We start from the raw sequence: 24,861 nt of genomic DNA on the forward strand, positions 1-24,861 counted from the left end.
TACGATTACGGCCCCATTTCAGAACGTCAGCGCGGTTTCGCAAAGTCAACTGTTTTCGTTTTCGCCGCAACGTCAGCGGTTTTCAGTCATCAACCTGACTGCTTTCGTCAACCTTAGCCAGTCTGGTGCGCTTTTGTCTTCGGGCGGCCACAGAATTGCCTCTGTGACGTAGCCCGCTTACGTCTCCCCCGAGTTATTCGAGAGGAGGGGGCAGTGTGGGGGTGCTCGGTGGTTAGCGCTCGTAGATGACGATAGCGCGTGGCACGCGGCAGCCGCTGGCAGGGAGCAGTTTCGGCTGAATTTCGGCGTAGTAAAGATGGTTGCTGGTTTGTCTCCACCACTTCCCGTAAGAGTTGTCCGGCTAGTCACTGTCCGAAACCCCCCCACCACCAAGAGGAAATAAACAAGCTGATTAAAGTCCAGGACCTGACTTTTCAAATTTTGAATTTTGGCTGTCCAAAATGCCCGCGCGAGGGCAGTGAGGTTTAGCCTGGCCATTTCCGAGAAGACCTAGCCAGGTGAAGCCGAGTTAACACGCGTCCATTATGAACCAAATGAAGTTGTTGCGCTCACTCGCTTTCTCGGACTATCTCAGACTCACAATCACGAAAATATTTTGGGACTCCAACTCACCAAAATATTACTCACCCGAATTTTCTCAGACTGACTCACAGCTGCATCCAAGTCTGGAGAGCCTATTGCATCGATTCATGAATCAGTTCACGGACCTATGCTCCTATGATACAGCCGTCCCATCGGGTTATTCTCAGTTGTGGTTAGACGCCATCCGCTAAAGTTGATTTATGTATAGCAGTGTTCAGCGTCATGGTCACCATCATCATTAGCCCCAGCGCTTCATGTCAGCTTACCACTTCTGGTGTTGCTAACGTCCATGTTGCTGTTGGCATCGTCACGCAACTGTCAACAAGTGGTTATATGAAACATATGTGGCTGTTAAATATACGTATATGCATACATTACTACATATATTTAGCGCGGCGTCTTAATGTTAAGCTCAATAAAAAAAATTGCGACACAGTCGCCTTCAATCCCCAATCTTCGCGTAATGCCCTTGACACACGGGAGCACTATCCTTTAGGCAAGGGGACATCTTCCGGAAAGGCGTTTGGGCGCAATTACTGATGACAAGGAAATAATTCCCTTCCGCCAAACATCCTTTTAGCTAAATCAGATCCCGCATCTCCTTTTCGAACCGGCAAGGCGTGCTTTCAAACGCCCGCATGACGTCACTAGCACAGCGTTGGCAGCGACAGTTGCTGTGTTGGGTGCCGTGTGTCATTGGCACCCCTCGTTTCTGTAAATGGGACGTCCCTTTTGGCGACGAAAGGGGTTTACTTCAGAGCACTTTACTTTTTTTCTTTGTCACGAATAACATCCATTCCCAAGATATGTGGGATCTGTCGGATTTTTTTTGTGTGTGTTTGGACAAGAGACACACCAGCCCTTGTTCCTTTATAAAAATTTATCTCTGAAGCATATAGATTATCATCAACATCATCATATGCCGTTCGTAATGTTCTATTTTGTAGCCACTTTTCTGACACTTTTACAGCTCTCCAAAGTAGCATTTCGTTATGAGTAATTTATTTTATTCATCTTTTGAGAGGGCCTGTGATGAGCAGTTGCTTTTGATGACTATGATGCCGTCGTTTTGTACTAGAAGTGTTTGATGAGAGCTCGTTGGTACTAATCCATCGATAAAAACCCGCGGCTAATATAAACACACAAACATGCTAAGCACGACGGCCCGTGTTCTCACCATCATTATTTTAATAAGCCCGCCGTGCGAGCACTTTGTAACAAACCAGCTTCATCATGAAACTGCTCAGAAACGATCAGGCATTTCGGATGAATTTATTCAGCACAATAACCCGGATGTATCGAGACGTGATCAGAAGGGTGTGTCGGTGATGAAGTTGCTGATCATCTGCAAGGCCTGTGCGGGCTTGTCCTCTGGTACCATGTGACCGGCTCCCTGCATAACGAACCAGTACACAGCATACTGAGATAAAACATCTGGGAAATGCGCTGTCAGATCCAGTTCTCTTGGGGTTGGCAGGTGTTTGAAAGGACACTAGGTGGAGAAATAAATGAGTTCATGCTGATAAATTAAACTCTGAAAACTCTAGTAGCGTTACTTTCACAACCACGTATTTATTATTAGGTGAGAAAATTAATATGAAAAGTTTGCTTTTCAATTACCTCCCTGAATTTCTGATGGAGTTGCCACGTATTACAGTTGTTTCGCATTTTGGCAACATTGCTCAACGAAATTTATGTGCTCGGCTCGTTAAGTTTCTGGCTTCTTGAAAAGGAACACTTTACTGGTTAGGAAATACATAAGCCTAGGAGATGACATTAGAACCTATGGCGTAGCGGGGGCGGGGGGGACTTAAAAATGGCATCCACATTCACACTTCTTGCGTGCTTTTTTTTCTTGTTAGCAGGTATCTTCTCCCTTACAGTGTGGGCTTCCATGAAAAAAGTATTTTACTATTGAGAAAAAATTATCTTTTGCTATAATGTCCCTCTAAAATTGACTGGCTGTGCTGACATAGTGTTTTTCTTGTGTTCTTTCCAGAATACATGAGGGCCGAAGAGCCACTCATCTTGGTGAGCTCTACCGCCCACGATTCATTTTGGTTTTGTCAGCATCTGTTTACAATTAGGATGTGTTAGCCTTTTCTGAATACACCTTAATAATAAGGGGATTCATTATGAGTTACTGCGATGACGTATGCAAAGGTTCATTCGTAGTTCGTGAGAATCGAGGTGCAAAGCGACAAACAAGAGACCGCGCGGAACATCAAAACGGACACCAACCTTGATCGTTACGAAAGTGATGTTCTTTTCATACGTCTGAAAAAATCCTGCCACTTGATCTTTGTGCTTCCAGAGCTTGTACGTTGACTTTGGCTGAAACACAGTTCAGGAAAAAAAATGACGGTATTGAAATTTTCATTTCAATGCCTGAAAAACAGACTTCATCATATCGATTTAATCTTGCAAGTGAGGGTTACAAGATAAGTCATCTAAAGGTTACAGCAACGCCGGTCGTCTAGCCCAGCGATCGAACAAATTGGCTTTTAAGATCTTTCAAGTCTACTGGTGAATTCCAATACCATTCTACAACAGAAGGTTAGGAAAAAGCGGAGTTTAGAAGTCATAAGAATATTATCTAATGAAAACATTCAGTACTTCGCTTGCCTTCGGTTCCTCACTTCTCATTTGCTACGTAATGTACTGCACTGATCTGCCACTAAATTTGACATGACAGCCCCTATATTTACAATAGCCCAATTTAGTGTTTCTTTTTTTTTCTTTTTGCGCACATACTTGCTGTTCTTTTCTTCCAATTCTGAGGCTTGCAAAGAGTGATAGTCATTCATAAAAATGCTGCTAAACATCTACTTGCTGCCAGACAAGTTCACCTGTCAAAACACTGGTTTAACCATCAGTGCCTTCTTTTATTATTCCCCGTGTTTACTTTACTACAACACGCATAAATATGCAGCATCTGAATTACGGTGGCACCACGTTAGTCCACACGTAGACGTCTATTCTCCTGTACTTCTTACCTTATACCCCAATGTGTTGACAAACCATTCGTCTCCTAGAAAGTTGCAAGCCATGTCGACATCGCCGTTGTAGATGAGGGTCTTCAGTTGTTGGGAATCCACGAGCTCTTTTACGACATTCTTCATTGACCGGTATTGCGATGAGTATTGCAAGACGTTACTGTAGATTTAAAATAACACAGATCACGAAGTCAGTCTTTTTTTATTTAAATGTATGTAAGGAAAGGTTGGTGCCAATGCGTGGCGCCGGCTACTCCTCTTCTCTTGTACAACAGTCTATACATCCCATATTAGGTAACAAACAGAAGGCTATACATACGTACATAGTACAACACTTACACAATGAGTTCCCGTTTTTCAACACTGGGTGTCTACACCACACACAAATTGGTCCACACTGCATAGAAATGTGTCCGCACCACACTGAGTTTGTAAAAAACACGAGTAATCACGCCAATTGAAGTGTTCACACAAAAACCTGAAAGTTCAATAAAATGTCTAAGGTGATCTTGTCGCTTAAATACTGAACTGCTTTCAGAAATGTTTTCCCAAAAATATCGTAGTGAAACACGAAAATACTGTTTTGAAACATACCGCGGTTAACAGTGAAGTGCATTTGTTTTTTGTTCAGTACTTTTGAGCTATTTCTGATTACTCCAGAGAGTGAACCACCACACTGCACGCGCTGCAGTGGTTTTTAGCTTTCCTTTTGTCCATGGACCCAAGATTTTCGCAATTGATGGAGGTCGCTTATCCAAAGAATTGAGTTTTTGAAAAAGGTTTTTTTTTTTCGAGTAAGTCAGTCTTCTTTTGACATTTGAAGCCCCGCTACGGCCTCGCTACCGCGATCTAGTGGTTATAGCACTGGACTGCTGACGCGAATGTCGCTGGATCGAATGCCGACCGCGGCGGCTGCATTTACGATGGAGGCGAAGACGTTGGAGACCCGTGTGCCTGGATTTAGGCGCACGTTGAAGAACCCCAGTTCGTCGAACTTTGCGGAACCTACTACTACGGCACCCCTCGTAATCATGTCACGGTTTGCGGACGTTCAACCTCATATAATATTGATTTGAAGCTTTCTCAATATTCCGTTGCACTTAATCACCTAAAGGCAGTCCCTCAGCTTCAACGATGCGATAGAAAAACCGATCCAATGTGGAACGAGGTTCTCCCCACGTTCTCCTACACTTTCTTCGCTGTCTATCCTGTTTCCCGTGAGCGGCACGTGAATGATGTGCCCAGGCTAGATACTCGATCAAGCTGTGAAAAAGAAGATGTGCCTGCAGCGAGCAGCATCGCCAACGCCCGGCTCTCTCGGCTCGTGCTTCGGTTCGTTGCTGTGCCGGTCTATGCTGGACGGTTCTTCACACTGTCTTGCCGTTATCGTTAACGACTAATAACCCTCTTCTCAATCGAAACTTGACAGCGACTCGCCACCAGGCAGCTGCTGCCGAGAGAGCCGGGTGTTAGCGATGCTGCTCGCTGCAGGCACATCTTCTTCTTCACAAGGCGCTCAAGGTCGGCGCCGGTACTTCTGGTCCCACGACGTCACACACGATACGCTGGTTTACATTAGGATATTGTCACGTCACCTCCATGATGCATCTACGAGTTTGCTCATACTTCAGTGCATATTGTGAAGTTGATGTGTCCATGAAGGTTTACTTTGGTAAGTTTTTATTCATACTCACAAGAACACGCTGCCTTAAGAGCACGTCCGATTTGAAGTTGGAGAATTGTCCCCCAATTTGACATGGGGGCTGCTATTAGCTATCCTATCACAGCAATTCTTCAAGCTATACTCCCAATATAAGCTCGCTACATTATTCAAACCAAGTATTCTTGCACTATCTGCCGTATGTGGTTTACTTTAAACTTTTGTAGGCAGTGTAAAATTTCGTCCTTTTGACTATAAAAGTTAAGTACTGGACCCCAGGCATAATTAAGGGACATCTACTTCATTAGACAGGTAGAGGGCATACGTAACGAGCCACGATGAAATCTGTTCATTCACAAGTAGGCGTTTCGCGTCCCATTCCGCCAAGCATTTCAATAAGCTGGACCCACCTGCACTCATCCCATTCCAGCGTTGAGTTCTCGACGTGCAGCGCTACTTTCACGTCTTCTCGTGTAAGATAACGTTTGACATTCTCACTATCAATGCATGCTGGACTGGAGCTCAAGTTGTCCTGAAAGAGAAATTGTTGCACTTTCCGAATTGGCAATGACTGGTCATGTAAACTGTTATAAAGTAATCGCATCCGCCTCGACTGCTGGCCCCAAATGCTGAGGGATCGAATCCCTGCCGTAGCGGCCGCCTTTTGATTGATGCGAAATGCTAGTTGCCCTTGTAATTAACTTTAGGTGCGTGTCGAATAACATCAGCTTCTTTAAATTTACAGATCCTACCACACTCAGCTTCCTCACACAATCATAATGTGGTTTTGTGACGTAAGACCCGTACATTTATTATCAATATATAAGCCAACCCCCTTATAAGAACCATTCTTCTTATCTGACATTTCAGTGAGTGCGTTCAATGAAGCCATAGCGCTGATGAAAGAGGGACCACTGACGGAAGACAGGAGGAGAGCTTGGTCTTTCTGTGGACCCTGTCTTAGCAGCGTTATTTTCGATGAACGCAACAAACTAGCCCAAAGTTTGTTCCCTGTCTTGTTCACGCGAGCACTTTGCTAAGAGGCCATCTAAGAGGCATTGTGGCCATCTTAACTGATATTATTGTTTGGATTAAAACTTCTCTGCTCCAGGTGTAACAAAATTGCTGGGTGCTATAGCTGTTTGGGCATGTTAAGGCAATGCCTGGCACTGAAGCTGTATGAGTACGTACCTGGTCACGTGTGACGTTGACGCTGTGCGCAATCAGCTGTCTCGACCGGTGGTAGCGAGACGAGGGACTTGCCCGGGAACCAAGAAGCCTTCTGCCGCTTTCGTCTTCGCACTTGTCGTACAGGTTGTACACGTTCAGATGCTCGTCGTATATGACCTCCAAGGCATCCTGGACCTGAAACAAGCGGAGGAAAAAATAATCAATTGAAGCCTACCTAGATGTCTTTTCGCAACATTGATGTTGATTGCCAATAGTGAATTTCCTGGGACATGGTTGTTTGAAGCAAATTGTGGAATGTATGTGGTGACGTAATTGACGGAGGCCATCCTGGAGCAGCTTCTTGAGCAGCCCAGATCTAACTGTGGAGCAGCAAATCAGCTTTTAGCACGCGAGTGTTTTATGCCGGGATTTACCACGACCCCACTGACGCACTTCCGTCGCGGATAGAACGTTGCAAAATATGATGTAATGCTCCTAACGGTAGGAATCGCCATCTACCGTTAGGCACACACTACTTGTTGTACACTGACTTCGCCTCCGGTCTCGTTCATGAATAGACGAGACCCCGGCTGCTTATCCTCTCATGTTTCAGCTATGTTTCTTGCTTCTACTTGACCCTTTGTTTCACTCCTCCCTTTCCCTGACACTGTACCATGCTCCCTATCGGCCTGCAGGAACAACTGCTATTTCCATAATAAGCGCTACTGCTCACACTCCCTGTATGCTAGTACTATTACAAGATGGTAGCTGAATAACCGGTGCCAGCGGCTGGTTGGGTGTTCGCAATAATAACAAGGAAATATCGTGGTGATAAGTTGTGACAAGCCTCTACCCAAACCTTGGCGCTCGTCTTGCTTCACATCCCGCACCGGTCACAGCAAATCATGGCACCTAGGGTTCACAACTACCTCGAATCTAGTCGAAACGATCGACTGGTCCATTATATCTTATATCTGTTTTATTATTGAAGTTAAAACGGTACAAAAAAAATTGGCCGTCTGGCTTCCACAATTATCGTAGGTACATAACGCATTATTTAGAGCTTTAAGCCCACTTATAAAGGACATAATCTTTACGTGTCTAATTGTGGGCATTCAAATCAAACAGAATGAAGTATGAATAACACAAATTACAACAGAACAAAGTTCACTTGACGAAACAAACTTGCGTTCACATTTACTTCATAAAAAATGTGTTCTTCGTGTGACGGCTTTTCACAGCAATTCATAAACGCACTTCAAAATCAAGAACATAGTTTCTGCCGGGCTGTAAACTCGATGGCTGGCATAAAATGTGAAATAAATGCGTACAGGCAATTCACAACCAAATTTTTATTCGTTATAGCCGATATTAGCCCGCTCTCACGTTTTCGGTTCTATGATGAAAAGAATAAATGTAATCGTGACAAACCAATGTTAGCATTATTTCGCTATAAACAGTAATGCACTATATCAGTGTGCGTTATAACGAGGTCGGATTATATTTGTGAAGCGCTGACGTGTTCACGCTGATAAGGCTCACATACGTCATAGACGCAAATGAGAACTGCTCACCGCTGCCTCGCACTCCAGCGTCTCACGTTCCACAAAGTCGCACGACTGCTGGGAGACGCTTCCGTGGCAGCAGTTACTCGTCAGCCTGGTCCAAAGACTGAAACACAATAACAAACCGAAACGTTAAACAAAACGATATTCACCCAATCGCAGCGAAGAGCAAGCAAGCTTTCATCGACAACACACCTACTACTCGTGGACTGCTGGCCGACGCTAAACGCAACTAAAATTTGATTAGCGAATTTACTACTCCGGAGTAGCATATTGCTTTTTCGAAGAACACTGCAAAAGCTGAAACGTTTGTTGGAGTCGTGAAAACGATTTAACGATTTAACAGCGTTTGTGAGCGCTCTTGCCACATAGTTGCTTTGGCTAAGCAATGCATAGGAAGCCTTCCTGATTGAAACTGTCTGTGGCAGGCAATTCCTTTTGTATAATTTAACCTCTATCAAGAAGCAAGGCTAGCGTTTACGTAGTCTGTTTTTAAATAAAATAAAATAAAATATATTTCAGCATTCGTACAATGCTGGGGATCATGGAAAGCCGACAACGTTTGACTATAGGTCAATGGCCCCAGTTTTTGAGGTAGAAACAAAACAATCATTGGGAACAGCCGTTTAATACAAAAATATAAAAAATATTGGCTGATCACAATACATCACTCAAACCTATAAATTGTTTTTGGAATCCAAATATTCTGATGCTACGCATCCTCAATGCGTATAATATAATGATTCAATCAACGAGTTTGGTTTTTAGAACTGCCGGGAGCGTTTGAATCAAACATGCTGTGAAGGCGATGGCGAAACACAATTGTTTGGATATTTGTCACGCAATATAATAATTTGCACGCACGGCAACTTTTTAAGAGAAATGTGCTACAAAATCAGCGCACTAAAAATTCTTCGAACAAAATGTAACACGATTGTGTCGGATTATTCTGCTCATATTGGCATTACGCCCTTAACTCTGACGCTCATACAAATCGATCGCAAATATTGTATCAATTTTTCAACTGTTCATGCGGCAGAATGATAACAACGCCTCCTGCACCTGCGTCCTGCAATAAAAAATAATAACAAATAGGTATATGCCTGTCTTTACCTTAGTCCGTAGAGTCCATGGTAGTATCCGAAGAAGACCAAGGCGTTGCCCAAGATGTTGAGGTCAAGAGCGCCGTTGCCAACGGCGTAACCCTTGATAAATAATGGATACATTGAATTGTAGTGCACTCGCAATGCTCCCCTATAGATTTATTCGCATTTCGCTAAAGCTGTTAAAAAATTCAAATTTATCAGTCTCATTTTTATTTGAATACTCAGTATATAACTGTGAATACTCGGTATATAACGCTTGGTTTTTTTTTAATTTTTTCCTATAGAAATGTGGCTCTAAACCCCGGTATCTCAAGATTGTTCCATACCTAAATACCTGCGCTGTAAGCCAAAAACAGATATACTGATATACAGTTGATTTTAATTCAAGGGTATACTTTGCAAATATCTTTTGCAAAACCGCGGCAAAAGTATCCTGGAATACAGTTAAGAAAACAAAACTACAGATATTGACATGTGTTTTTCTTTTCCTTCGAGGATACTGCTGCTCTGGTATTGTGATTAATGTTCCAGTGCATTCAATCTTGCGAGACGAGCGTATCGTTAACATGACGAGCTAAAACCAGTAAATTAAGAAAAATGCGTATACATGTTAGGCTTACTCAGTAGATCAATGTATGAATAGCACTGAAACAAGAATAGGGCTTCTTCACTAGGCTGCAATTTACGTATCATCCGCTTGGCCTCATAAGACTCGCAAGCTTCAGAAGTGGCTTCGCGCCTAAAAGAATTCGGGATTGCGGCACCCACAATGACAAACAGCTACTTTCGTCGGCCGAGAATGACAACCTAGCTCTTGCGATTCTGTCGTCAGCGGTGTCGGGTATTTCACCGCATAGGCCCTTGCGTGAGTGCGAGAAACCCCACTGCGCCCTCAGTGTGTCGCTGAACGGCAGCGCACCTTTCCTTGGAACAAGAAAAAAAAATATCTAGCAGTAGTATAGCTCGGCTATGCCAAGATATAAGTAGCGTGAGCTATGGGGGCGCCACTAAACTCAACATTTCACGCATGGCACTAATTACCGGCGCCAAGTCTTTCATGTGCCGCAGTCTTTCACGTACGCCACACACATATACAAACGGGTTGTTTACGAAAGTCCGCCTCGAAGGTTCGAGTCTCACTGGCGCTTTCGCTAAGCTTCGCCGTATAGACTGTCAATCGACCTCCTGCCGATGCTGCTTTGCTAGACGTTCCTGCTTTTGCTTCGGTGCATCCGCAGCAGGTGTAGCCTTCTTCTGTTCGCTCTTCGTACGTTCAACTGCTGATTGCCAGGCGAATGCTTCGGAACCCCACGAGTGAAGCTTCTCCGCTCTCCTGCGCCGCTGAGCAGCCATTTCACTTTCCTTCTTTACGGCTATATCATACTGGCAAACATCCCGCTATAGACCGATTCCATGTTTGTAAACATAGGTAGGCCGACGTCGACATTAAGGGTAAAATTATTGCGACGTCCACACGTAACTTCCGCCATAAGCGCTGAGGGTAGAGTTGCTGTATATGATACCTTTAGGTAGTCAAAGGTAGCATATATAGTAACTCTAGCTGAGGGCTGCGATGTGCGCCAACAAAACGACGTTGTGAGACGCCATAAGCGTTGTGAAAGCCATGAGCGCTGAGGGCTGCGATGTGCGCCAACAAAATTAAGTTGTGAGACGCGACTCACATCCAACCGCGACGCAGCTCGTCGGCTTACCATTTTTTTTTTCTCGCTGCTTGACTGAGAACACCACATGCACCATTGAAAACCTAGCAGAAACTGTGGTAGGCAGAGCGTCTTTTGCCTACCAGTGCAGCTCCACCGCATTTCCGGGACGTAAGTCCGGTGGAATTGGGGCAGACGCGACTTAAAGAGAGCAGCGTGGCTCGAGATGGACGAGCCACGGGGTACGATGACAACGTGCCTGCCGCGGCTATGACTTCACTCCTCTGGACTGTGCACAACGGCGAGGCAGGCGCAGTCACTGCTCTTCACACATGACCAGCACGGCACGGCTCTTGCACGCACACGCGAAATCGCTTTGGCTCGGCCAGTGTAGCTAGCGCTACGAGAAGTCTTCTCTACCTCTTTAAACACGTCAGCTCATTTCGGACGAAAAGTTTACGAGATACCCCTGTCTTGCACTGTGCAACGATGTGATCGACACATCGTAAAAGTATTTCACTATACTGAGAGACAAATGGATTTTGCATGCCGATGCTCACAATATCTTCATGATACTTACATGGCACTCATGTATCGATAAAAATTCCTGCCCTGTACAAATGTCGCAAACAGCGCACCGATAACGCGCACCTAACTGATGTATTAATCATCGAACTGAAATATGTCCCTAACTTCTCAAGAAACGTATTGCAAGTGCTTCGTGAATTGTGACAGCCCCTCGGAAAACTAACCCCCGTATTCACAAACGCTCCCCGACTCGACTTCCACCCTTTACTTGACAGAGTTGTGCACAGCGCCACCGCTCGGCTGAAAATGACGCTGCGCTACTCAAGAATCGCAGCAGTTTATCGCTGATATGCAGTGACTTGCCCTGCCTAGAGACGGCGCTCCCATGGGCTTTCTCAAGCGAAGGTGAAGCTTTGAGTGAAGGGACGTTCTAGAATACGGAGATTAGTTCGGAAAACCATCCCCCATTTCTTCGAGTGTTTCAATGGTAGACAAGGAAAAAAAGAAACTGACATGGCAGTAGAAAACTATCTGCGTTTAAGGCCGTGACGTTCGTCTGGTCTCTTGCAGTCACGCTTGCCCGCCTTGGCTTGGTTCATAACGAGTCGCCAACGACTACACTCGCGGACATTTGACGGCAGTGCTGTGGAAGTTACAGAACCGAAAAGCTTGACTACTAGCATACTAATAAATAACAGTTAATAGTAATTTATTTGCATTACTCAAAAAAATGTAGCTCTATTTTTTTTTTCGACTAGAAATCTAACGGGAAGTGGTGGGTAAAATTAAGCTTATATATATGTGAATAACTTTGCAAGATGCACTTTTCATTTCTTAGGCAGCACCCCATTTTGTTCGGGCGTGTTTTCCGACGGAGACATGGAGCACGTGAGGTGCGTTGATCCGCTTGCAACCGTGAACCAAACGCTCAGTGTCAGTTCTACAAAAAATTTTTTTTTCTTGAAATGGTACTCCGAAACTTACGCTACGCAACCTAAATGTACCTCTCCCATTCGCACTATTCAAGTGTATGTTTTTCTAACCACGTTAGCACGGCGAGCAAGCAAAAGCTCAACTAGAACTGAGACCACCTTTAACAAAGTAGTGAAGACATTTGGAGAGGAAGGGGTGGGGGGGTTCACTTTCAACCCAAAATTTTTCAATTTTACTTGCGTACACACCCAGCGAACGTGCATAAAATATAGTCGACCCCCCCCCCTCCCCCCCCTTCGAACTAGATTTTGGCTACACCCCTGAAGCTGAGTAGCACGAACTTGCGAAAGCCACGTCCCCGTAGACGAGATAAGTGTTCACCGAGTATGGCGCAACCTCCTGCCCTTCTAAACGTTTCATATTACGCTTACCTTGAGCTGTATGCCCTTTGGATTCTTGAGCACTCGCTGCGTCAACATGGGCACGTAGATGCCTCCGTAGCTCTCGCCCGCGATATAGAAGTCGTTGCTCTTGAGACTGGGGAACTTCGAGAAGAAGTCCTGGAGGGCCAGGTAGTTGTCGTCCGCCGTCTGGTCATCGTTGGTCGAATAGTTTCCGCTCGGGTCGTAAGAGAAACCGACGCCAGCGGGCGCTTCCAGAAAGATGATGCTCGCGATCTGGAGAAACCGACCCCCCTCTATAATGACATGTGCGGTTAAGATGCAACAAGGTCTCATCGATCGAAGTAAAAATGACATCACAGAAAACCGCGGTGTACAGGAGCGAGCGTGTCATGTATTGTAATGGCACGAAACATAGCATAATCAGAGATATTTCTTCATCATTCCGGTGTGATATAGACCTAGTTACAGAGGAGAAGTGATATTGTCGCCAAATTTGATGCAGCATGGAAGTGGGACAGGCAAATTACTTTATTGCAAGTGACTGAAAAGATGAGACAGGACACTTGACCATGTTTTTCTTTTTTTATCAAAGGAACCCTCTCTATGAAAAGCGAGCAAAGCGCAGATGCAGTCTATTGTCTCTTTCAAAGGTGGCGCCACCTTTATTTTACTGGGGGGGGGGGGGGGGGCTACGACGAGCTACTTAAGGATAGAAGGGGTGAGGGCAGGAAGTGGAGACTTATGTGTTGTGTTTTGACTACGCTTGCTCTGTTGCCAGGCAGGGTGCAAAGGGGGCAGGTAAAAATTTGCATGACCCCCCCTCCCCATTACAAAATCCTCCCCTGACGTCGCTACTGCTGTCTATCTATCCGTTCACGCTTAAAAGTCTTGCCACGCTCCTTTCTCAAGTTTGTTATCGTCTTATTATACGTCGTGTGTAAGTGCTGCCTTGCGCAACCATACCGATCAACTAAGCACCATGGAGATAATATTAGAAACGCCCGATGCGATTACGCGCACAACGCGAACATTTCAGATTCTTCTGAAGCTTACGTGGCTGTCAGCAATAACGCTGGAATATTCAATGGCACATGCATAAATGCCTAATTGCGTCACCCCTTGTGCCCGTTAGCGATAACGCTGGAATATTCAACGGCACATGCATAAATGCCTAATTGCGTCACCCCTTGTCAGTTGATCATCGGCCGACGCTCTGTTCGCCGCTCTCGGTGCCAGTGTGCATTGCTATAGTATGACCTTCAGTTTCCCGGCCCCGAGTTCGGCCAAATAAAGAGTTTCATCTTTGACACGCCAACTGTTGCCTTCACCGACGTCACGGCGACCAGCCAATATAGCAGCAGTGCTTAATTTATTTATTTTTTTCAGACGTGGCGCATTTGAGTTTGACAGAGATGCGGAATACCAGCGAGTACGGCACATTTGTTTACGTCGTAATAAAAGTCAGGAAATAAAAAATAAAAATGCAAATGAAAACTTAAGGTACGCAAGCACCAAGGTAGAAGTGGTTGAATGTATTTGTTTGATCACTCGACAAATTGGTCAGCGCAAGTTTCTTTCCATAAAAGAGAAGTCAGGTAGAGTAAATCCGGATAGTTGAGCTGGAAGCTGTACACGAGAAGTGTGACTTTTTTTACTCGAAAGTTATAGACTCGAGAACAACTGTCGGCAAACTTGTTTGTACGTAGGTTTAATTGATTTTTATTTCTCTTATAATCATTTCAATATAGCTGAAGCAACTTCATACATTTTCCTTGCTCTTCTCCGGTTAATTGGGCTGTGTCTAGATATTAAGCAAATACAAAAAACATCCCTTCAAACCGGCCCCTTGCTGTCGTTCATGCACAAATGTATTTTACTTTCTCTTCACGACAGGTGGGTGCGTGCTCGTAACGCCGTTATCGTAGATAAGGTTCGGCAAGTTTTTCGATCTTTGTTCAAGTTATCCGGGCCATCCTGTATTACAAATAGGTTGCGCTTCATCCTTTCTACATTCACTGGAGAACAATACTATATATCTCTAGAATGCGGATAAACCTTCAACAGAGCATGCTTCGGGAACAATGAATGGTTATCTCTAAAGGCATTGTTTTGCGTCCACTAAAGGGGTCATCAAGCGCAAATCTGGGGCAGTTACTGTAAAGCATCGGCTAAACTCTCACTATGTCACCCCGCCGCGGTGGTATAGTGGATAAGGTACTCGGCTGCTGGCCCGCAGGTCACGGGATCGAATCGTGGCTGCAGTGGCTGCATTTTCGATGGAGGCGAAAATGCTGTAGGCCCGTGTGCTCAGATATCGGTGCTTGTTAAAGAACCACAGGTGGTCGAAATTTCCGGATTTCTTCACTACGGCGTCTCTCGTAATCATATGGTGGTTTTGGGACTTTAAACCCTACACATCAATCAATCTCACTATGTCGAAGGAACGGTAGACAAAAAGACTAATTCCTGCCTTGCCACCGAAGCTGCAAGAGAGAGAGTCGTTTGAAGTGTGGAAAGAGGCTAGTTTCTCCAACTTGCAAGAGGATACGACGGAGGTTCGATGGTAAGAAAAAAGGAGAAGGAAGCAGTTCATAAAAATTACGTGAATGTAATTCATTGGGTGGCCTGTAGCAATCGCCCTATCTGATGAAGTATTTTTTTTTCATTCGTCAAATAATTGTCCTTGCGTATACATTCTTGCGAATTCAGGCTGTTTTCTGTTATCACAATTGTATTATTAGCTTGAGTGTTTGTAATAAGATATTTTATGTTACCTTAGGCATATAGTACACCTTCTTTTTAAAGCTTAGTTACTAAGCTTTATTACTTTATTATCGAGTTAATATTACGCATAGTTTTTGACCACTTATTCTGTGCTGTTCCTAACTGTGAGACACTGTTAATTGTTGAGGTGTTCCTGCGACTGAATCTCATGAAGTTTGTTGTTCTCTCTATGTATTACATTGCCATCATACCCACTATAAGCTGTGTGTACCCACGATAAGCTGTGAGAACGACGTTGACAAAATCAATCCATCAGTATACATAGAAGGACCGGCTTTGCAAGATGGGTGACCCAACTACCGGGTACTGATAAGAAAGAAACTGGTCAGTGCGGGCTCGACTAGGAGGGGAGCGCTTCTCGAAAAAGGAATAGGTGAACCTTTATTTTGCAACTTTTGCAAGAACATGCCTGATCTTGTCGAACCCTGTGCATGATCGCAGACGCTATACCTTTTAACCACCGCTACGGTGCAGCAGTTACAGGACCAGCGCCACACGTTTGTGGAGATCTCCCTCTCTCTCTTTCTAGCTGTTCACCTTGGGGAAAGAAATAGCAAAAAAAAAATCAGGGGTCATTGCCCTATCAGGAAAAACTTGGAGGACACTTGAGCTTCGCGTTCAAGAGTAGAAAGCGATGACGTAATGACGTGATGGCCCATGCGCATCATGTGACTTCTCAATTGCCAGCCCAGCTTCGCTCCTCAGAGCCAATGGTGGATCGAGAGGGGGGATAGGGGGCGATCACCACCCCCCTCAGATAATGTGTCGGCACCCCCCTCCCCCCACACTTCAATGCGTGTAGTCCGCCCCTATCACCAATTCAGACACATATGTGGGACCACTGTGAGCACAAATCAACAGTATAAATGCTACACTCTTAAAAAAAAGCCAGTCCTACTTACTAACTTCGGGGTTGTTAAATTGTTGTCACAACATTTACTACATAAGTAGTAACTGTAGGCAGTAGACCACAGACATTTACTTCCTCTGGTTGCTTCTAAGGTAGTAAACGTCTGTGGTATACTACCTGCAGTTACTACTTAGGTAGTGAATGCTGGGACAACAATTGACTACCTCAAAGCTAGTAAATGGCACTGCCTTTTTTTTAAAGTGTATGATGGTATTTTAGTTCTGCCAAAAACAAAAAGTCCGGAGCACGCCCCCTCTCCTGTGTTACTTCAAGCAACCGCCCCTCCTAAAACGAAAGGGTTAGAACCACTCCTGCTCGAAGCATGTCTCAATCACGACCTACTGTACTCCTGACCTTCCTAGATAACAGGGTTCCTATGGAAGCGCATGTACCCGCTCTTGTTCAACCACTCACCATTGGTGGTTGAACTTTATGGTTGTTTTTTTATGGCGCTGGGGTAAGAATGCCTGCATTTTGTGGTGAACTGCTGACATATATGGGACTATTTCTTTACTTAGATGGTGTGTCAAGTAAGCTGTTCTGTGCGCTTAACTGTTTATTGCACCCTGGTTGGCAAACGTGGGAACTCGTAGACGTACATGATGTAGGACAACCTATGTGGTGTCACATCCTTTTAATTCCTAAAAAATTCTGAAGTATCTTTAGTAGATTTATTCCTGAATTATTTCTATTTGTGCATAATAAATAGGTTCTATAAGTTCTCTCTTGGCCAAAGTATGACCACAAACGCTGAAAGTCAACTCAGCGAACAGGTGCTGGCTAGCGCCATGCCACTCATAGGTTAAAGCCCTAGTGGCAGAAGGTATAAACTAGAACGAGGGCGCTGGAGAGGAGCTCTCTGGGCAGGTAAGGAGTAGAGTAGGTTATGGTCTCAACCATGACGCTTAGATACGAACGTCTGCGCGCGTAAACTGTGCGTTTAGAACTATCTATAGTATGCACATTGAAAACACAGTCGCTTAGTGCCAACTACGTCATAAATCTTTTCGCGAATCAACGAAGTCCCCACTGTCGGTCTCGGTGTTACTCGGGCGGATGTGTGAGTGCTTGCGTGAGTGTTTGCGAGAGTCGAGGTTTCGCTAAACTCTTACAAAGTCAATTTATCGCTCACAGAAACACTCATTTCTCACTCACAGCCACTGACATCGGCAACAGAATGTCTGCGATATGATCTCCTTCACGCAATCGCGTTAAAGTGGAGGTAAAGGAATCTTGGCGTGTTCGTTCCTGTCGTACTTCTTTCTAGCTTAATCATAATGTAGTGCAGCGCAAAAAAGCAGGCAACAAACGAGGAGGGAACGTGTCCTTGTCCCCTCGCTCGCTTGTTGTCTGCGTTTTGCGCTGCACTACATTATGATTGACTTATTCCAACTCTCCCAACAAGCAACGTTTCTAACTAGATGACATCCGAAGCGGAGTCGGTGAATATGTGACGTTCGAATACAAGAAGGAGCATCACAGCGTGAAAGCGAAAAAAAAAAAGAAATATTGATACTATAGTAGGACGTATGCAAGGTAAGCTTTCTTTTAAAGCTGCTTGCGTCTTTCATGAAAACTATCCGGTTTTTGGCCAATCCCCCAGCGTGGGTGCGCGCTACATCTTCAAAGATCTTGACTTGACAATAGTAATTGTATGGGCTTAACGTCTGAAAACCATTACGAGAGACGCTGTAGTGGAGCGCTCCGGAAATTCAGACCACGGGGGGTTCTTTAATGTGTGCCTAAATCTTAGTACACGGGCCTTAGGTTTTTTTCGCCTTGATTGAAAATGCCACCACAGAGATCGTTATACCATCCCGCGATATGCGGGTCCGCAGTGAAGTTCCATAACAACTACAATAGACCACCGTGGCGGGTTGTTTATTTCTTTGGCATCACACATACTTTTGTCCTAACTTTTCTTCCTTCGTGCCTTTTCACTTATAAGCACGTGCTTGTCAGAGCAAAATTTAAGTGGCTACCGGCAACAACTGTGGTCTTACGTTCACATTTGGGCAATGACAACGCAAAATGATGCGTGATCTATATAAAAGATCCGCTTATCACTTCGGAAACAAATGATCGCTTACAAGTCATTGATCGAGAGGCCATCAGTTATTGGACTATCACGCATACAAAAACTATGTCACCGGCGCACGTCTGTAGGACGTATTTCCATGCACTCAGTGGTGCACAACTTTACGCTTCCCCTTCAGCAGAGTACCATGTACTCAGACATTTTTTAACTGTCCGTTACAAGAGGCTAACCATCATATGCTGCAGCAATGTGTCATTGCAAAGGCTGGTAACACTACTTTATGTGGTCTAGGTGTTGATCGCTTTGTCACATCTGATCGCTGCTTGCGTAGTCGCTTTGCATGCCTTCTAATAGCTGCAGGCGCTTTTTGTATGAGGCGTAATAGGTGCGAGGCTGTTGCGGAAGGTCATCGTCGTCGTTCTCTCTTTCCGATTCTGGAACGCTTATACTCTGAACTTCTATTCTTTCTGTCGGAGGAATCGGTTTTCCTTGGGGAGGAAGAATTTCTACGACAATGGTTGTGCCACTTTCTGTACGAAGTTGACAGACGTGATCGATTAGCCTTCCATCTGGCCTGGTTCCTATATATAGCCAGGTCACCTGTCAGTGTCTGATTACTGCATGTAATCTGTATGTGTTTACTATTTATATGTGTTTGTGTGCACCCCGTAAAGGTGTGAGTTCTTGTACATATGCACTTCATTCTAACCCTGTCAATTGTAAATTTCACGAATCTTGATACCTGTGCTATATACTTACTAACATCTTCGCCAAGTCTTGTACATTCTGTACATATATGATTATGTACATTGTCCATATTGTGATTACTGTATATATGTAGTGTATATATGTAGGCCTTAGCAAAATGGGTTAGGGACACCCTACGGACAAGGACACTTTTGTTTAAATGTGTCATGTATGTTCTGCTTTGCCATTTGTTGGCTATTGTGCTTGTTGTATAGACGCTCGTTCCATAGGTTTGTTGCGTTCCACAATAGAATGAACTTTTTCTAAACACACAGCAAAAGTTCTTATGAGATCACAACTCGGGTCACGCGCAGTTGTCCGCCGTCGCCCCCACCGCTGTTGTTCGTAATCACATCGCGCTAATTTAGAAAAAAAAAACTAGCACCATTGACACAGTGCGGCTCAAACCCTGATCCGCTGGGTGACAGCCCAGTATTCTTCCACTGAGCCACTGTGGTGCTTGGGACTTGTTGGCAAACTTGACCTAGGCAGGCTTGATGTCGGGAAAGCAATCGCGCTAATACGACTGATCAAGCATTTTAAAGGAGCGAAAAAACAAATAGTCGTCGAACAATGCGAATAGCGTAACGAATGGGTCGTCAAATGCTATAACACATTACAAAATCTTCTTGATGTTCTTATTAACTGTGGTGCATACGCACTACCGCCAGAATTACTCATCGTCGTCAGCCACTGCATGAACAAGTGGCACAAAATTCTTCGCAAGTGTTCCGCGGATACCCCACTTGTCAGAAGAATGACGAAAAATAGCAAAGCGAATGCCAGCCTACTACCCCAAAAAAACAATATTATAATGCCCTAGTGGGTATGAAGCAAGTGTGCTTGCAGCAGTTACCCAAGGAGAGTTTAGAAAAGGCCTTGAAAGGCCGCTCTTCTAGCTTTCGCTGTGACTGTGTTTCACCTTCCACTCAGGCCTGACGTCTTTTTCAATGTATAGACGCTGTTTCCTAATGTTTGTTACGCACCAAGATGAAATAAACAGCTAAACACACAGATTCGCTTCGTACTCGCCTTGTTCCATCTGTAGGGATTCAGGATCAGTTTTGTTCCTCTCCTGACCGCTCGAAAAGGTCCCTGCTCCGACATCAGTCCCAGCAGAGAGCTGCAACCAGGCCCTCCATTCATCCATAAAATAACCGGGTCAGTCTCCGGGTTGCGTTCACTAGCGATAAACCTGAAACGTTACACGTGAGGAGGACTTCGAATGGATGTCATCTAAAACGGAGTCATTGAAAAAAAGAATGTTCGAATGCAAGAATGAGCATCACAGCGGGAAAGCGAAAAAAAGAATGTTGATACTCTAGTAGGATGCGTGAAAGGTAAGCTTTTTTTTTAAAGCTAATTATGTTAAACAAGAACTGAAGTCAGGTGAACGTTATGTAGGTGGCTGTTAATCAATACTTCGCGTCAATAAAATTTGAAATATTAATCGAAATTGAAATACAAGTGATAAATTGCATGTGTTGATTACAAATACAGAAGGAGGTCTCAAAGTCGAAAGACTGTGTGTGAGACCTCCTGAAAAATCATTCATCAGAGTTACAACGCAATAGTAAACAGTGATAGGGATACAAAAATAAGAATGTATAAATGTACAGATAAGTACATAATACCGAATATAAGATATACGAAATGTGTAGATTAGTACAATGAAACTAATAAGAAATGCAATAACAATCACTCAGTATAATATCAAGCATTGTCACGGTGAGGAAAATAATCTGAGATATGTAAAATACAGATAAGCGCCATGGATACGAAAAATGCAGATAAGCACAAAAGAACAAAACAATACAATAACATACTCTGTATAATAGTCACAACTAAGAATTTAGTAAGTGTCCCCGCAAGACTTCTTTAAACATTACAAGGAATCTACTTAAAGGAATATTTTACGGTAATTCTGCCATAATTGGTCCTGGGTGTGGGTAAAAGGAAGTTATTACATAGCCTTTGCGAAACGAGTAGGTGACACCTGGGTAAGCTGACATTAGTGTAGTAAATGAATAGGAAGTTTTCCATTGACTTAATTATAGAGAAGAATGGCGAGAAAATATTTGCTTAGCTTCTGAACTGATGGAATTCTATGTAAACAGAGTAAGGATGATGTATTGGACGTGAAGCTACTGAACGTTATTATTCTCAATGCTTGGTTTTTAAGATGTTGGAAGCGTGATAAATTTGTGGCATACGTATTTCCTCGCGAATAAATACAATACAGAATATGTCGCTGTGAATAAAAGCCTAGTAAAGTGACTGCGATATCGCGAAAGGAAAACAGGGGCCTTATATTCAATTGGAAGAACAGTGCGAACAACTGCCATTAAAGCCGGACAAATATAGTCTAACAGCTTGAGGGCACAAGTGGTGGGGTCCTTTTTTTTTTTTTGACGTTTCTCTCACCAGTAGTGCAGACGTCGCGTTCCTCCCGCTTGAAGAAAACCCGAGTACTGTTTGAAAGACGTTGTTTGATTGGCCAAACCCGGCAGGTGCGTCACTTCGTCCTCGGGTGGTCCTTGGGCGATCGCCACTGGCAATGCCAGGACAACTGCGAGGACAACTACGGTCCCGATGAGCGACCGCATCCTGGTGGCTTCGTCGTGACTATTGAGCAAAGAAAAAAAAAGAAAAATGTATAATAAGATAGCCTGTAGGACAATCACGCACAACCTTAAATTTTCGCATTTCAATTCAAATTAGTGTCCGTACTCTCAGTTCCGGCGTTTACAACTCGTGTCATATCGGCATAATTTTAACCCCAACACTCACGTCTGAGGCAAGATTACCTTGAGCGATCATGTACGCAGCACCATTGCGTGATTGTCACGAGCAGTCATTATCAAAACAAAACAAAGACAAAAAACTCAAGTGCCAGTTTATGAGTACTGTGCATTTCTTATTTTTTTAGGAACTACTCCCAATAACGTAGGCATCCGTACAAAAGGAATGGGGGGGGGGGGGGGGAAGCTGCGGGAGACACGTTTGCTGCATGCTTTTACTGTGACAGATTTCCTGTTATCATTCAAAGGGCTTCTAAACAGCCTTCGTTGATACGACGAAGGAGCGCGGTATTATCTCCCCCCCCCCCCCCCCAGCCTTTCTAGTCTTTGCGGCGAAATTCGTGACGCCAACTGATTGTTCATGTGACGTCAGGGTGAAGTAAGCTCCTTATCGGCGAACATACGAGAGAGATACACGTCGTGAACCCTGCTTTGCTATGTAGTTGCGTGCCTGGTCTGCCTTGTATTGCATGACTATCGGGTGCAATAAATTGATTTCACTTCGTATTCTGCGTTTGCGGCTGCGCAAACCTAGATCGGAGTGTGTAACCGAAAAGCGTAAAATCGATTTGATTGATTGATTGATTGATTTGTGGGGTTTCACGTCCCAAAACCAGTATATGATTATGAGAGACGCCGTAGTGGAGGGCTCCGGAAATTTCGACCACCTGGGGTTCTTTAACGTGCACCCAAATTTGAGTACACAGGCCTACAACATTTCCGCCTTCATCGGAAATGCAGCCGCCACAGCCGGGATTTGATCCCACGACCTGCGGGTCAGCAGCCGAGTACCTTAGCCACTAGACCACCGTGGCGGGGCAGCGTAAAATCCACTCTTGCTCAACGCTTAGGGCAGACATTCCACGTGTTTCATGAAGAAATAAGTGGAGAGGAGGAGGGAGTGCTTGTGGCGAGGATATTGAAGACGAGCAGGAAACCACCGTTTCCCCTTACAACTCGATGTGGTTTAGGGGCCCATTAGGCACTGCGGTTGTGGTTCCTCAGGCTTTCTTTTTGTTAATTGTTGCCTAAATTATTTGATATTGCATTGTAAGTACTGTTTACGTTTTATCTTTACTCCCCGAAAGCCAGAGACCAAAAATCAGGTCGTTGTACGTCATCGTTTCATTTTCTTCTCATTTTTTTCGTCCAATGGGAGGTGGGTTGAGACGCTGTAATCGACGCAATGTTATTTGCTCCCGCCCTCTGTTTACGGGGATCTCTGCACACGCACATGCACAATACTGAAAGCAGTGCTCGAGCAGAAGATATTACCAGAGCCAAAGTTTTTAAGAAAAAAAAACTTGATCCAAGCCTCACGGACCTGCTCAGTGGGAGGCAAGTTCCTTTAACCTTAACTGTACGAGATGGAAAAATTGTATAAAACTTGCAAAAGGTCACCGCTATCTAGAGGTAAGCTACAAAAGAGGTTCAAAACAAAAGCAAGTCGCCTTGCTTCATTTGTGTTTTCTTATCACCTAGACTTCGTTCGAGGAAATCTTAAGCAAAATTTATGTTTCTCTTGGTCCTAATGTTGGCTCGGGTGAGAATAAGCTTCTCAATATTGCCGCTGTATGGCGTTATGGTAGATTTAGCAGTGACTGCGTAATACCGAATCGACGTGAAACAAATCACCACATTGTAGGGATTACTTTTGAGGACGTGTCTTCTCCTCAGTCCTTTTCAGCGCAGAACGCTATAAAAAAATGAAGCGTTTCATTGCCCGCTAAAGTCGCAAGAACGATTCGGATTCCACAAAAATTTCGTAACACATTCACAATGACGTCTTTGTTACTCTTTAAGGCAACGGAAAAAGCAACTTCCGTATTGAATATATACGCCATTTCATATAAACAGAGTTGCACAATTTTAGCTTTGAACATCAATATTTTTCACTAGTAAAAAACCTGAAAGTATTGAAATATCGTGCAATAAAACCAGTGCAAGGCAAGTAGAAGGAAATGTTCATTAAAGCACACTTGCGATAACGAATTGAAAAATAATTTGTTATGCGCATATACCAGATCCATGCTCTTATTCATAAAAAAAACTGCAAGAAATAAAGCTTGCAAAACCAACAGGAAACTGTTTCGTGAAAGCAGTGCATGAAAACTTGTAAATAAGAGGACTACCTGCTCAGGTAAGTATCTCAGCCGATATGCCCAACCCCGACGTGCAACCGTAGCCAAATGAACCAGGGGCGACGCAGCCGGCAAACAGGACACTCGAAGATACTAGTACAAGGCTGCACGAATCGCGACGCTCTTATTGATAAGCGTCTTTAGTGGTGCGGCGATAGCTGGCCGCTTGACTGCAACAAGAGAGAACACAACGATAGGTTTACTGGAAAGGAGGACAGCTGAGACGGAAAGCTAGTGCGTCTAAGAAACCCTATCGCGCGCGATTCAGCAAGCAACTCTATACTCGTTGAACTTCAACCGGAGTATAGTGCAATGCCGCATAAAAGTGCCAGCGTTAGTGCTGGCCTGTCTGTTCTGTTCCCTCGTTACGCAGTGGAAAGGTTCAGGTCCATATTACCTCGGCAACTCCAAACCGATAAGTTCCGCAGCGAAAAGAAATAAAATAACGAAAGTTACTTTAAATCAACAATCAGCGAAATAAAAATGGAATAGCACACTGGCACAAGTTGAAATAACATGGCAATCTCCTGTCTGACTGGGCAACCGCACTCTTACGATCGCTGAGCTTGCCGAAGACTCCCTCCGCCGCAGTATTCACTGAGTCCGTACTTTTTTTCCTTTGTGCTTGCACAGCCACCTTCCGAAACCCTTTAGAATATCTAATTGCGCACGCGCAAGAAAGCGGTGGCTGTACGTGCTCGTAACGGAACTGAGCTGTCAGATAATTGCTATCGTAAGCGGGCGCTCTTGATTTCGCTCCCTCTCTCTTATTTCAGCCGATGCTGCACGTAAGACGACCAGGAAATATGAGCGT

General features: G+C 44.4%; 1 protein-coding gene across 1 annotated transcript; it reads right to left on the reverse strand.

The window, feature by feature from the left end:
- Positions 1-1,855: 1,855 nt before the first annotated feature.
- LOC119180547 (lysosomal protective protein) lies at positions 1,856-24,177 on the reverse strand. Its single transcript, XM_075875296.1, has 11 exons — positions 24,039-24,177; positions 21,530-21,730; positions 20,138-20,300; positions 12,654-12,899; positions 9,108-9,199; positions 8,004-8,100; positions 6,451-6,624; positions 5,670-5,791; positions 3,600-3,759; positions 2,845-2,937; positions 1,856-1,996 (listed from the first exon to the last, which is right to left on the reverse strand). Exons 2-11 carry the CDS (start codon positions 21,709-21,711, stop codon positions 1,913-1,915), a joined length of 1,413 nt encoding a protein of 470 aa, XP_075731411.1. The 5' UTR covers positions 21,712-21,730; positions 24,039-24,177; the 3' UTR covers positions 1,856-1,912.
- Positions 24,178-24,861: the final 684 nt, after the last annotated feature.

Source organism: Rhipicephalus microplus, chromosome 10 (assembly GCF_043290135.1).
Source record: "Rhipicephalus microplus isolate Deutch F79 chromosome 10, USDA_Rmic, whole genome shotgun sequence".
Lineage (NCBI taxonomy): Eukaryota > Metazoa > Arthropoda > Arachnida > Ixodida > Ixodidae > Rhipicephalus > Rhipicephalus microplus.

Excerpts from the sequence above, each read along its gene's own strand:
- LOC119180547 (XM_075875296.1), bottom strand. The coding sequence starts at position 21,711 with ATGCGGTCGCTCATCGGGACCGTAGTTGTCCTCGCAGTTGTCCTGGCA. Across the intron at positions 20,301-21,529 it reads ACGCGACGTCTGCACTACTG|GTTTATCGCTAGTGAACGCA; the intron begins GTGAGAGAAACG and ends GTAACGTTTCAG. Across the intron at positions 8,101-9,107 it reads CATGGACTCTACGGACTAAG|TCTTTGGACCAGGCTGACGA; the intron begins GTAAAGACAGGC and ends ATTGTGTTTCAG.